General features: G+C 33.0%; 1 protein-coding gene across 4 annotated transcripts in view; it reads right to left on the bottom strand.

Annotated features, from left to right (window-relative positions):
- Nucleotides 1–16,086, bottom strand: part of KIF3A (kinesin family member 3A) — an 88,715-nt gene that overhangs the window by 35,322 nt on the left and 37,307 nt on the right. For all 4 annotated transcript variants that reach the window (XR_014261865.1, XM_082455333.1, XM_082455332.1 and 1 more), the window contains exons 6-9: nt 11,992–12,131; nt 11,149–11,346; nt 10,665–10,839; nt 5,637–5,735 (exon numbers count right to left, since the gene is read on the bottom strand). Coding sequence is in view for 3 of the 4 variants with exons in the window: in XM_082455333.1 (XP_082311459.1) it covers nt 5,637–5,735; nt 10,665–10,839; nt 11,149–11,346; nt 11,992–12,131 (612 nt within the window). In the remaining variant the exon portion in view is untranslated. The remainder of the gene's footprint in view (nt 1–5,636; nt 5,736–10,664; nt 10,840–11,148; nt 11,347–11,991; nt 12,132–16,086) is intronic.

The raw sequence follows: 16,086 nt of genomic DNA, 5'->3' as shown, positions 1-16,086 counted from the left end.
ATGGAGACACAAAAGACCCCGAATAGCCAAAGCAGTTTTGAGGGAAAAAAACGGAGCTGCAGGAATCATACTCCCTGACTTCAGACTATACTACAAAGCTACAGTAATCAAGACAATATGGTACTGGCACAAAAACAGAGATACAGATCAATGGAACAGGACAGAAAGCCCAGAGATAAACCCACACACCTATGGTCAACTAATCTATGACAAAGGAGGTAAGGATATACAATGGAGAAAAGACAGTCTCTTCAATAAGTGGTGCTGGGAAAACTGGACAGCTACATGTAAAAGAATGAAATTAGAACACTCCCTAACACCATACACAAAAATAAACTCAAAATGGATTCGAGACCTAAATGTAAGACTGGACACTATAATACTCTTAGAGGAAAACATAGGAAGAACACTCTTTGACATAAATCACAGCAAGATCTTTTTTGATCCACCTCCTAGAGTAATGGAAATAAAAACAAAAATAAACAAATGGGACCTAATGAAACTTAAAAGCTTTTGCACAGCAAAGGAAACTACAAACAAGACTAAAAGACAACCCTCAGAATGGGAGAAAATATTTGCAAACGAATCAACAAAGGATTAATCTCCAAAATATATAAACAGCTCATGCAGCTCAATATTGAAAAAACAAACCACCCAATCTAAAAATGGGCAGAAGACCTAAATAGACATTTCTCCAAAGAAGACACACAGATGGCCAAGAAGCACATGAAATGCTGCTCAACATCACTAATTATTAGAAAAATGCAAGTCAAAACTACAGTGAGGTATCACCTCACACCAGTTAGAATGGGCATCATCAGAAAATCTACAAACAACAAATGCTGGAGAGGGTGGCGAGAAAAGGGAACCCTCTTGCACTGTTGGTGGGAATGTAAATTGATACAGCCACTATGGAGAACAATGTGGAGGTTCCTTAAAAAACTAAAAATAGAATTACCATATGACCCAGCAATCCCATTACTGGGCATATACCCAGAGAAAACCATAATTCAAAAAGACACATGCACCCCAATGTTCACTGCAGCACTATTTACAATAGCCAGGTCATGGAAGCAACCTAAATGCCCATTGACAGACGAATGGATAAAGAAGTTGTGGTACATATATACAATGGAATATTACTCAGCTATAAAAAGGAACGAAATTGGGTCATTTGTTGAGACGTGGATGAATCTAGAGACTGTCATACAGAGTGAAGTAAGTCAGAAAGAGAAAAACAAATATTGTATATTAACGCATATATGTGGAACCTAGAAAAATGGTACAGATGAACTGGTTTGCAGGGCAGAAATTGAGACACAGATGTAGAGAACAAACGTATGGACACCAAGCAGGGAAAGTGGCAGGGGGGTGGTGGGGCGGGGAGGTGGGATGAATTGGGAGATTGGGATTGACATGTATACACTAATATGTATAAAATGGATAACTAATAAGAACCTGCTGTATAAAAAAATAAATAAAATAAAATTTAAAAAAAAAGTTCATAATACCTTCCTCAATAAAAACTGAAATAAATTTTTAAAAAAAGAATTTAGTAAAAAAGGAAGTTTTTTTTTTAAAAAGCTAAAGTTGAAAGATATTTTAAAATACAAAGACAGATACTTACCTTGTAAGAAAAAAATCATTAAATAAAAAAAAATGTAATGTGGTTAAACAACAAAGTTCTTTATAGTTTAAATAATTGTACCACATGGAGTGCAAATCAATCACACCAACCTGCTTGATCTTTCAATAAGAAGTAGTAAGCAAACCGTAGACAGGAAGCATATGCACAGAGATGAGGAGGAAAAAAAGAAAAAACATTATTTCTTTTGTAAAACAAAGAAAAATGTATAACAGCGTTTATTTATAGTATAAGTATAGGAATAAATCATTATAAAAACTGAAATAGAGCAGTTGTATGCAAAAAGAAAAGTATATTCAACATAATCAGAGATAATAATTTAAGCAAGATAGTAAGATTTAGTGTAAGATTACAATTCAAATCAATCTTAAGAGCTCACACTGACTCCCAAACTCCTGCAAATATAGCAGTTCAGCAACAAATGGTGGACATGGAATTGGGAACTTGCTAAGACCTGGGAAGTAATCTAAAAGGGCAAACAGAAAATTAAGCCAATTTTAAATATTATTAAGTTAAAAGTAGCAAAAGTCACATTGTTCATTTTCAAAATGTCCCAATTCAATGACCTTCTAATAGAAGGATACATTACAGGTGTGCCCCCCTTTAAGAAAATCCAACACAAAAACTTCAACCAACTAAACAGAGTTTAGAGTAATCTGTAGTGATTATGTGATTAACAAAAGCATTTAATAAAGAATTTTTAAAGACAGCAAGTTCTCCCAGTACAATTGATTTCCCAACTTGATTTATAAGCAATTTTTCAGAAAAAAACATTTATTGCATAAAGTGAAGTACACCTGTATAATAACAAACTTGCATTCAACCTATTAGCAGACTGTTAAGGGTAATTATAATAATGATTCTATAGAAGTAAATGATCAACTGATGATTCAAACAAAGAACACCTTAAAAAAAAAGGCCATTCATATTTTTAAAAGGGAAAGGTACGCACAGCAACCACATGCTGGGACAACCATGTCTCCACTTCACCAACACATCCACAGTGCAACAAAAGAATTCAATGTTATATGCCAAGTATATAAAGAGTAACTAAAACTGCTTGAACTGAACAAGGTACAACTCATTTCAAAATATACTTTGATGTAACTACTTTCTAAGGATTAAAGTAAAATTTTAAAACAGAAAATTAAATTATAATGCCTCCCACTCAGATATTTTCTATACTTTGCAGTTTATAATACAAAATGAGACTTCTACATGGTTTCTAAAGCAATTTCATGTATTTTATAGGTTAGCCTACGAAATTAATTGTCTTGGTAAAATGTAAGAATTGCAATAGAGAAAATAATTCCTAATATTCTTGGAAGTCTTCCTCTAGCAAGCTAAAAGCATAAGAACAATAACCAAATGTTTTTGTTATTAATTTTGGAAAGGTAGGTATACAGATAATGCTTTAAAAAGCAGTAAGCTGCAAACTAGTACAAGAAAGCATCAATTCTCTTTTCTTCTGAAAACTAAAATATAAATAAAATTAATAATACTTTTCAACTTAATTTATTAAATTACAGCTTAAGAAAAAGCCTTTAGGTTTGAAATAAGTCTAGATAGATCCTGCATAACAATTTCGTGTGGATCTGAATTCTCTAATCATACCTTAGAAAGTTTCCTAAAATCAATCAGGTAATTCAGAAATAAGGATAAATGGCCATTTGAAATAAAATACCATTCACTTTATCTTTACTTGCTTCAAACTTTACATTTTTCTTTATTTGGGAGTTTTCAATCTTAAGCTACCCCTAAGAACAGGACACCAAGGCGTAAAATCTTTGTAACTATGAGACATGTTATAAAGGGCACTGGTGTACTTCCAAATATAAGGTGTACCTTAAGAAATTCAGGATTGTTATTACAGGTCCCTTACACTGACTAGGATGTATCATGAAACATAAAAAGGAACCAAGAGTTATTCTCTTATACAGCTTACTAGCTCTCTTTACATTATCTCAACTGCAAAAGCATGACTCTCTCTTCCATTGTCTCAAACATAAGCGTAAGCGTATGTTTTAACAATTATGGTTAACTGGAAGCAATGAAGAGGGGAGCTAAAGTCATCACATGCTTTATTTTACTGAGAAGTCCAACAGGTATTCTTTAAGTAATGACAGGGAGCGGTGCAGCATTTCTCAAATGAAGCCCATGGGTTATGGAAAAGCCAAAGCTCTGTTAGAGAATTTAAGAGCTACCACTCACTAGGCAAGAACTTATCCAGAGGTTTCTCTATGACAGAACATGTGGAGTCTGAACTACTGCTGCTGCTACTGCCTGGAAGACAAAGAAATGAGCCCAACGGGAACCAGAGAAAGAGGAAACAAGAAAATGAACACAGACACAGAGAAAAATTCAATTCCAGAGAATTTTAAAGGACAATCAAGCTTTGTAATAAAGAACCAAAACTTACTTTCCCTTAAAACCAGTCTTGGTAGTCTATGCAGTATTCTCTAATTACAAAGCCATACAGGGGAATTAGAAACTCTATTCCTTTAAGTATCCACAGTGGGCAAACCCCACTATTCACTTAAAATATAGTAATTCAGAGGGTTGGAATGAAAAGAATAAAAATAAACAAATCATTTGGTGACATTTAAGTCTATTTAAACCATTTAGGTTGATAAGCTAAAGGAATTGAGTTTTAAATTTTAAAGTCACGAACAATTAAAATTACAGGAATGATAAATTACCCTTTAATACAGACAGTTTGGTTTGTCTTCAATTTCACTCTTTCACCTCCAAAACATCAAACTATCAGATGTGATTATATATGTTTAAGGTTTCACAGCAAAACTTTGAAAGGCTTACTGAAATTTTTTAAATTTCTAAGCCTGGAAGGAAGATATGTTACTCTTAAATATTTTAACATATTAAGCAGTGGCATTTTTTTCTATTTAAAACTTTATTTTTAACAAATCTATCATCTGCTTTAGCTTTGAATACTTTACTCTGAAAAAATAGGCTGAAAAAATAGGTGTGAACACAAAACAACTTCTCTAAATCAGGGGTCAGCAAACATTTTCTGTAAAGGGACAGATGATAAGTGCTTTAGGCTTTGTAGGCCATACTGACGCATGTGAAGGCAGCTGTAGACCACATGTAAACAAATGAGCATGGCTGTTTCATAAACTTTTATTTACAAAAACAGGTGGTGGGCTGAATTTGGCCAGCACACTACTTGCCAACTCTTGCTCTAAATTATATTTTTCCTGTCTTTTGAAGGACTCTTTATGGCTTTTAAATTTGGGACTCCTGATCAAACAGCGATGGGTTTATTTTCAGCAAGAACATTTTAATAAGACAAGCAAAATATGCACCAGCTTGAAAACAATGATCCACATTAATGGAAGAGAGTTCTGAAATAAATATTCAGGGTTAAAGGATCTGAAATGTAGGCCATTATAATATGTCTCTCTCTTTTGCATGTCATCTATATCTTTATCACAATGAACACAGTCTTAATTCATACTTGGCAACAAGTGCCCAGTGTAACAGGTGAGAATGAGGGTACATTTTATAAAGAGAATACATTTTACATTCTATTAAAAATACAATCCTTCTACAAATTTATTACTTAAAAATTCAATGATTAAAGCGTAATCATGTTTGAAAAAAAATTCCACATTATCCTAATTTCCTAAAAATCTAGATTCCTAACATAGATAAAAGTCCTCACATTAAATTAAAACCCCATGTGAAATTTTAAAATGGTATATCCACTATCACAGATTTTTATAATTCTAAATTGTAAAAAAAAAAAACCAGAACATATTATATGTTGATTCATCTAGAAATAGGAGATCAGTATAGGACGAAAAAATAACACAAAGTTAACCAGGTATATGGCATACTTCCTCTGTTCTAATTGCTACCACAATTAAAAATGGCAAAATAAAAGGCATGCACTCGACAGCCTTAGGAATGTTAAACCATCATTAGGCAGCAATCTCATTTAATTTCCACAACATTAAGATGAACTTACCCCTTCTTCTTTTCCTTTTCTCTCCATCTTCTCCAACCTCACCCTCTTCATCATCATCCTCCTCTGACCCACTGATATCAGAGCCTGATATTTCTTCCCCTTAAATAGAAATTTAATACAATGATGTTTATTCTGTGCCAGGTCACTGGTTATTTAGGAAATGCTTATATAAACTTTCTTCATTAAGTTTTTGTGCCCTAAACAAACCTTATTTTAATATTTCTAGACAGTATATCAGATATGCTAACCTCAGAAACAGATACGATGTACACAGAGGCTTTATTTTTAAAGTTCCTAAAGAGAAGTTAGATTCTGATCCATTTAAAATTTCAAATGATTAGTTTAAGTACAGTTCTAAATGTTACATGTTAGAGTTATTATTTCAGTCTTTAAAAAATATGATCACTTTTGGGGAGCATTTTCTTAGTTTTCTGTTTAAGATTTTAAATTCATTCAACCTGTTTATTTTTTTAAGGGCCATAAAACTGTTATCGAACACAATGATCCCACTTTTAGGACTATATCACATGAAGTAATTCAAAAGAAAAAGGGCTTATTTGTACACAAATATGTTAACTTAAAAAATCAAAAAAAGGGATTAAGCTAATATTAATGCAAATCAGTGCTATAATACCTTCAAAGTCGTTATTTAAAATTACTACTGTCCATATATGAAATGTCTAAGAAAATAAAGGTAACTGGGGGAGGAGTAAAATATACACTAATCATAATATAATATTTGAACCTGCAAATAAAAGATGGAAAGAAACCACAGAGTCTTGGGAGAAGAAATTCATTAAACATATTTTGTTCTTTAGGCCTAGAAACAATGACACCCTGGTAGCAATGAGCACACCTAATGCCTAAATCTTCGTTTCTAAATACCATTCTCCAATGAAAGGAGCCAGGGAGAAATAGATGATTTTAAGGCCAGGGTAGGGAAAATTAAAAAATGAGCTCTAAGCATCTGTGGTGCCAGAAAGTGAGGAAGTGCTCAAAAAACAAGTAAACAAACAAACTGGTGGGAGCATGCTGACAGGATATATGAACTACTCTGAAGGAACTCCTAATGGCCAAAGCTGGAACAATCTGAACAATAAAATAAATAATATTATTGTATTATAAACCCACAGACTAAAATAATTATCCATGAGTCCATATTGACATAAAAAATACTCAAATAAATAAACAAGTGGGGGAGAAGAGACTGCTTTTCCTTACAGTAGAATTCCAAACACTCTAAACACTAAACATTAGAAGGAACAATGGGAAGAGAATGCCACCATTGAGCAAATGCACAAACTACTGCTGGATGCTAACATTGGTGGAAGAAAGTATGATGAGAAACAGGACCTTTGTATAGTCTCAAAGTATTGGGTTGGAAAAAAGGTTCGTTCGGCGGGTTTGCAAGGCAGAAATAGACACAGATGTAGAGAACAAACGTATGGACACCAAGCGGGGGGTGGGGTGGTGGTGGGATGAACTGGGAGACTGGGATAGACATATATACACTAATATGTATAAAATAGATAACTAATAAGAAACTTCTGTATAAAAAAATAAAATGTAAAAAGTAAAAAAAAAAAAAAAAAATTTTAAAAAGGGTTCATTCCATTTTTTTCCATAAGATGGCTCTAGTAGCACTCAGCTGTATTTAACTTCATTCTAAACAATTTTGTTAGATTGTATGTGACAGCTGTCACATCAACGTGTATTTAAAAAAAGACTTATCAAAGCTGGTGAATTTTTGTGTACCCATTTTAATATGGAAGATGGAAGAAAAAAGGAACATTTTTGGCATATTATGCTTTATCATTTCAAGAAAGGTAAAAACACAATCGAAATGCAAAAAAAGATTTGTGCAGTGTATGGAGAAGGTGCTGTGACTGATCAAATGTGTCAAAAGTGGTTTGCGAAGGGTCGTGCTGGAGATTTCTAACTTGATGATGCGCCACAGTCGGGTAGACCAGTTGAAGTTGATAGCGATCAAATCGAGACAGTAACTGAGAACAATCAACGTTATACCACGCAGGAGATAGCCGACATACCCAAAATATGCAAATCAAGCGTTGAAAATCATTTGCCTCAGCTTGGTTATGTTAATTGCTTTGATGTTTGGGTTCCACATAAGTTAAGCGGAAAAAAAACAACTTCTTGACAGTATATCCTAATGCGATTCTCTACATAAACGTAATGAAAACATTCCATTTTTAAAACAAATCGTGATGCGCGATGAAAAGCGGATACTGTACAATAATGTGGAATGGAAGAGATCGTGGGGCAAGCTAAATGAACCACCACCAACCACACCAAAGGCCTGTCTTCATCCAAAGAAGGTGATGTTGTGTATATGGTGGGACTGGAAGGGAGTCCTCTATTATGAGCTCCTTCCGGAAAACCAAACGATTAATTCCAACATGTACTGCTCCCAGTTAGACCAACTGAAAGCAGCACTTGATGAAAAGCATCCAGAATTAGTCAACAGAAAATGCATAATCTTCCATCAGGATAACGCAAGACCGCGTGTTTCTTTGATGACCAGGCAAAAACTGTTACATCTTGTCTGGGAAGTTCTAATTCATCTGCCATATTCACCTAACATTGTACCTTTGGATTTCCATTTATTTCGGTCTTTACAAAATTCTCTTAATGGAAAAAATTTCAATTCCCTGGAAGACTATAAAAGGCACCTGGAACAGTTCTTTGCTCAAAAAGATAAAAAGTTTTGGTAAGATGGAATTATGAAGTTGCCTGAACAACGGCAGAAGGTAGTGGAACAAAAGGGTGAATACGTTGTTCAATAAAGTTCTTGGTGAAGACGAAAAATCTGTCTTTTATATTTACTTAAAAACCGAAGGCACTTTTTGGCCAACCCAATAGCTCTCCACAAGACACACATTAATTACAAGGGAAATAATAAAATAGTAGATTTATAGTGGAGAAAATTTGCAGAATAATTATGAGAAAACTATAAATAAATACAAATTGAGGAACATTCTACAAATACATGACCAGTACTCTTCAAAAGCATCAAGATCATGAACAACAAATAAAGACTGAGGAATTGGAGACTGGTGGAAACTAAACAGACATGACAACTAAATGCAATATGTGATCCACAACTGGATCTTGGACTAGAAGAAAAGGGCATTAGAGAGAAAACTGTCAAAAGTCTAGTAAGGTCTGTGGATTAGTTAATAAGTTTGTATCACTGTGAATTTCCTGGTGTCAATAATTGTACCATGGTTATGTAAGATGCTAAAATTAGGGGAAGCTGGCTAATAGGTATATAAGAACTCTCCTTGCTATACTTGTGAGTTTTCTATAAGCCTAAAACTATTTCAAAATAAAAAGTTAAAAAATTATTCTTTTAATGTTTCTGCCTATTTTTTAATTGTTTTTATGATTAACTCTATTAACTGGATTATAAAAACAATATGTCCTAAGAGCATAAATAAAATGAAATTTATTAAAAATAAAGTCAGCATTACCATATTATCCAGCAATTCTACCTCTGGGTATATACCCAAAAGAACAAAAGAACTGAGAGTGAGGACTCAAACAGGAATTTGTACACCCACATTCATAGTAGCATTATTCACAATACTCAAAAGGTAGAAGCAACCCAAGTGTCCATCAACAGATGAAGGTATAAACAAAACATGGTATATACACACAATGGAATATTATTCAGTCTTAAAAAGGAAGGGAATTCTGACACATGCAACAATATGGATGAACACTGAGGACATTATGTTAAGTAAAATAAGCCAGACACAAAAGGAGACATATTATATGATTCTACTTACATGGGGTACCTAGAATAGTCAAATTCATAGAAATAGAAAGTAGAACAGTGGGTTACCAGGGAGAGAGGGATGGGGAGCTAGTGTTTAATGGGTACAGAGGTTCATTGTGGGATGATTAAAAAGTCCTGGAGATGGATGGTGGTGATGGTTGCAGAATAACGTGAATGTACTTAATGCCACAGAACTGTACACAAAAATAGTTAAAACGGTAATTTTTATGTTATGTATATTTTACCACAATAAAAAAAATGTAAAAAAAAGGTCAGCAAAATAAAGATATGAACTCAATATTAAGAAATCTAAGAAATTTTACATCTTTAAAACATACTGACTATAAATACCACCTAGTGGTCACATTTAAAATACCAAATTCCATTATCTAAGAGGCAGCTCAATTACTGCTTTTCCTCAATAATCTTACTCAAATTTATTGAATCAGCACCTTCTCCAAATATTTGTGATGTTGGCATCTCTGGATTTCATATATGATCTAACCAGTTTCCCCACAGACTGAAAAGAGGCAATTTCAAACCCCTTTATTCACCTGGTATGCAAAGGAGCCCTATGCCAGTTAGTTCTTAGCACGAAGATTCAGGGAGTCACTGACTGCCTAATGATGGTTGGTAAATTTCTCGCCCTAATGAATAAGGTCTTCAAATTTTCTAACCTTCTGACATTATATCTTGTTAGAAAAGAATTTCCAAAATAGAATCTCATGTTCAAATTTAAACATGAAAGCATATTTTCAAGGCCATGCAATGAATTTTTACTTACAGTAAACTAGGTTTACCCATGACTCTCTGATTGCTTTGTTTACTTCAAAGAATAGTGACTGATACCTATCACAAAGAACTCTGTGGTCATTTTCGCTAAATACATGTATGGTAGAACTTGCTCTTATATAGAGACAAATGAAAATTCATTATTTAATAAGTGGACATATGAAATCTTTACAAAAGATCATGGGGACTGAGATGGAGGTTTAAATTAAATGAATTTTTTTAAAAAATCAATACACAAATATTATATAATTTTACTTGAGCTTAATATGGAAATGTTAAAGTATATAAGTATCAATTTACCTTGCAGAAATATCCCCTTAAATATCAATGTTAGAGGTTCAGAGAATTTTTAATAGGTGGCTTTTTATTAGAACACTTACCGGTTAAACAACACGTTTTTAGCCAACATTAAGATTAATATTTTGACAAAATGTTACCTTCTTCAAGCTTTTTTTTCAGTTCTTCTATTTCTTTCTGAAACTGACGAAGCAAAGCATCCTTTGGATCTTCATTAATTCTAGCTTTATTTTTAATATTCTTAGCACGATTAGCATACCGCAATGTACTGATGGTTTCATCGTAATTGTAATCTGCTGGTCCAATATTTGCACACTGTTGAATTAGGAATACAAAACGTTTTACACTTGACACAGTTAAAATTAATACTACCATTATGAACATATCAAAAAGAATTTTGGAACATATTTCCATTCCAGTCTTCCTGAAAAAGAGGGCACCACCACATAGGTTTCCAAACAATACAATTATAGACTCGCACACATGGTGTGCTAGAAAAAATAACCAAAAATTTTAAGAAGTAAAATAATCAATAGTTTTTAAAATGTTATGAATATTAACTACTGGCATAAACAGGAATCTTAAATTTTCCTGATGATAACTATACCATCAATTAAGTCTTACCATCATGGTTTTCGAATTTCCTCCTAAGGAATCCTGAAGAAGACGAGTCAATTTAGAGTTACGATAAGGCACATGAGTGCTTTTTCCATCAACCAAGGCAGAAATAACATTACCAAGAGTAGAAAGTGAAAGATTGATTTTTGTAGCTTCTTTCAGGCGCTGCCCAGTAGCTCCAGTTTTTCCTTGTCTTTCTGAACCCTTACAATAAACAGAGACAGAAGTAAAGCTAAAATAAAAAATACAGAATATTCTTCCCAAAGTTAAAAAAAGTATTTTAAAAGTAAAAAATCTAATATGATATCTGGAATTCACTTCAAAATAATACTGGAAGGGAAGAAGTGGCTGAGGGTAGAGATGAAATAGGACTGGCCATGAACTGATAATTGCTGAAGTTGGGTGATGGGTACATGGGAAATCATTATACTATTCTATCTACGTTGTACAGGTTTGAAATAGTCCATAATTAATAGTAAGTTAAGGGGACTTCCCTAGTGGCCCAGTGGCTAAGACTCCGCACTCCCAATGCAGGGAGCCCAGGTTCAATCCCTGGTCAGGGAACTAGATCCCACATGCTGCAACTAAGAGTTCGCGTGCCGCAACTAAGAGTTCGCATGCCGCAACTAAAGATCCGCATGCCACAACAAAGATCGAAGATCCCACGTGCCGCAATTAAGACCTGGCGCAGCCAAATAAATAAATATTAAAAAAAGAATAATAAGTTAAACACATACACAAGTAAAACTTAAAAATTATATAATCACTCCCTTTCACTTGAATTATTATTTATTTATAAAATAAAAAGAAATCACAAGAGTTATTCTTAAGTAGCATCCTGTTACTTACAGCAAGATCTACAAGATGGAGCTTCCCCATCCTGACATGCATGTTACCATCAACGCCTTTTTCACTGCATTCTATAGTAATTGTAAAGATGGCATGGGAACGGGAACTATGTTCATTCATATTAGTTGCACCAACAGAACCTTGAATAAAGGGAGGAAATTATTTAAAACTATAACAACAGGGAATGCCTTTAAAAATAATTAAATATCCATAATACTGAATTTCACCAGAGCCAAAAGCCAGAGAGCATGGCTAAAACATAAAAACTTAGGTATACTTAGCCATTATTAGAAATTTCTGACAACTTACGTTGATAACAAAAAACTGTATTTTTTTCACATGAAAGAGGGGATTTGAGGACAAAATACTTAATTTCAAGTATTGCTGGCTTAAAAAATTAACTAATTTACATAAAAATACATGTTAAATAATTCAAAAAATTAACTGCTGTTTCAGCTGTCTCTAAAAAGTACTATTGATATGTTCTGGGAATCAACCACAGAAATACCTGCATATATACATTAGATGATACAAAGATATTCAGGGAAGAACTGTTTGCAACAGCGAGAGATCAGAAACAACCAATATGACGTGGTTAATCAATTATAGAATAGTCACACTATGAATTACTAAGCAGTCTTTCTTTAAAAAAATAAGGTAGATCTGAATGACATGGAAAGATACCCATAACATATGAAAAAAAGAGAGGAATATAGAGTATAATCACATTTCTGTAAAACAAAAGCATCCATTCAAAATATGCTAAGAATTTGAGTGTGTATAAATATTTTACATGAATATATTGTGCAAACAAAGAAAAAGATGTTTTGTTTTTCACAATAGGCATGTATTGGGGTTTTTTTCCTTAAATTCCAAAGTATTTTAAAAGCAATATGTTAATTTCACCCAATGCCAAAATTATTTTCCTACTATATATTCATGTAGAGCTTCTCCATGTGAGCTGTGATTTTACAATTTAAACATTAAAAGGGTACTCTTTATTAGCAAATGGTTATATTATAAGTCAGATAACTAGAAAGTAAATTGCACTGATAAAGAAAAGTAAAGCCCAATGAAAGAAGGTAAATGGAAAATCAGTGAGGGAAAATGCAAGGATCTGTGATTCCATACTATACTTTTCTGTTTTCTTTTAAATCAAGTTATGAATTTTTAAAATCAAATTTATGATTTTTCTCCAAAAATATAAAAAACTAATAAATCTGACACCACTTCAAATCATCTAATCAGAAGTAACACACTATACATATTTCCACAGAGTAGTAGGTCTTATTTTATCTTGTTTTTTTTCCACTTAACATTATCTCCTACATATATTTCCATGTAAAAACCAACTTGAAATTTTTACTAAAATTGATTTTGTTATTATCTTACTGGGAGATATTTGGGGTTGCCTCCTATTTTAGTTCTTCATAAGGGACACTAATATGAGCATCTTTGAGCAGATACCTTTCTTTCTCTTTAGAATTATATCCATGGGATGTATTTTCCAAACTGGAACTACCTTATGAAACGATAGGAATAGTTTTATAGCTATGTGATTATCAAAACAAGCTATAGCAGTGTTTTTCAGTTTGGAGTGGGAGAGCAAGTGTAATTTGAAAAAGTCATATTAAATATTTTAATACCTATTGTTTTTGCAATATAAGTAAAGCATGCTATTTATGATTGTGATTTTTCTGTATTTCCGGTTATGAAAACAAAGCAATGCAACAGACGTTATGTCAAAAGTGACCTATACTGAACTTTACAATCCCTAGGAGAGAACAGCTTGCAGCAATCAAGTAGACTAAATGATCCAACCTAACACACTGCATAATGGAAATAAAACATTTCCACAGCTGTAATTTTTGTCAAAATATTTATTTTGGAATAAAAAATTAAATTTTTATGTTTTTCAAGGAGGTACAGAAAAACTTCCCAATCCTTCTCTTCCTCACCCCCCTCCTCCTTGGCAACCACAAGTCTGTTCTCTGTACCTATGAATCTGTTTCCATTTCATAAATATGTCCATTTGTGTTATATTTTAGATTCCACATATAAGTGATATTATATGGTATTTGTCTTTTTCTTTCTTAATATGATAATCTCTAGGTCCATCCTTGTTGCCGCAAATGGTATTATTTCATTATTTTTTATGTCTGAGTAATATTCCATTGTGTGTGTGTGTGTGTGTGTGTGTGTGTATACACACACACACACACACAAACACACACCACATCTTCTTTATCCATTCATCTGTCAATGGACATTTAGGTTGTTTCTATGTCTTGGCTATTGTGAATAGTGCTGCTATGAACATAGGGGTGCATGTATCTTTTCAAATTATAGTTTTGTCTGGATATATGTCCAGGAGTGGGATTGCTGGATCATCTGGCAACTCTTATTTTTAGTTTTCTGAGGAACCTCCATACTGTGCTCCATAGTGGCTGCACCAATTTACATTCCCACCAGCAGGGCAGGAGGGGCCCCCCTGCAGCTAAACCTTTAATTCTTGAACTCAATCTATTTATTAATGAAGACTATTTTCCTCTCTGCTATCTTAGGTGTTCAAATCTCTTTACCTTCCTTTCATTTTATTTCTCTCATTAGAATTTTTTCATTTTTCCTTAGACAAATCTCACATACCAAGTTAAATTAATTCTCAGGTAGTTAATGGAAGGTTTTGGTCACTATTGTGAATGGAATCTTATGTTAAAAATTTCTTAAGTTAAATAAGCAATACATGATCATATTCCTGGTATAAAAAATTCAAAAATACAAACATACAAAAACATAAAGTGAAAGCTCCCTATATCCCTTTCCCCCAATCTTATTTCCCCTTCACTAAGGGAAACCACTATTAAATGTCCTTTCATTTTGTATTTCACACACATACATGCGAACACACACACACATACACACACACACAAAATACCCAAATATGTAGTTCGATAATTTGGCTTTTTTTACACATGGGATGATTCATTACATACTGTGCTAGTTAGCTTTCTTCTTCCCTTAATATATATCTGGAAAGTCTTTTGGGTCTCTACATGTAGATTTAACTCACTGTTTTTTTTTTACAGCTTCATTATAGTCCATAATATTTTTGCACCATAATTTATATAACCAATGTTTTACTGACAGTTATTTAGGTTGTGTCAAACTTTTTGCTATTACAAATAATGCTGTAATAAGGTATATTTTTGTTTACACCAAAAAATATTTTTCTAGAATATATATCTACAAATAGGAACAGTGGGTCAAAGGAATGCATTCTTAAAAATTTCAACAGATACAGTTATACTGCCCTTCAAAAAGGCTGTATATTCCCATCACCACTGCCCATTTCCTTAGAGCCTCACCAACCTGGATATCCTTTCATCCAAACTGATGGGTAAAACATCTCTCATTGTTGTTTTAATATGCATTTTCCTGATTACTTGTGAAGTCAAACATCCTTTCATATACTTACTGCTGTGTATAGTTCTTCTGCAAACAACATAGTCATAAACATCTTTTGCTCATTTTCCTGTTAAAATTTTTGGTATTTTTCTATTATTTGGTTTATAAGAATACAATTGAATTTTTTAAATTTTTGCTTTGCTTCCTTGAGTTTGCTAGATTTTTAGTCTAGTCACAAAAATCTAAAAAAAAAAAAAGGTTATTTCCTATGTTCTTTTCTTTTACCTCTAATCTCTAATTGCTGTTAGCAACATCATTAGTACTGGGCCTGGGGCATCAGCAATATTGCTGAAACTTTTTATTCTTTAGAAAAAACTTGAAATGATTACTTAAAAGAATGTCACTTTATTTGTTTGCTTTTCTTGTCAACAAAAGGAGGCATTATAGTGCCTGGTTAATGCTGACTAATGATGTAGATTCAAATACTCACTCTGCTACTTATTAAGTAGTATATGACCTTTGACAATTTACTTTAAGTCTCAGTTTCCTCATTCATAACATAGGAATTTAATACCTTCATAGTCCATTTTGAGGATTAAAAGAGATCATTCTTATAAAGCATTTGCACAAGCACTTGCCACACAGTAAGTACTCAATAAATGTTACCAATATTATTATTACTAACAAGAG

This window comes from Balaenoptera physalus (genome assembly GCF_965194825.1).
Source record: "Balaenoptera physalus genome assembly, chromosome: 3".
Taxonomy (NCBI): domain Eukaryota; kingdom Metazoa; phylum Chordata; class Mammalia; order Artiodactyla; family Balaenopteridae; genus Balaenoptera; species Balaenoptera physalus.
This window is presented reverse-complemented; position numbering and strand designations above follow the sequence as displayed.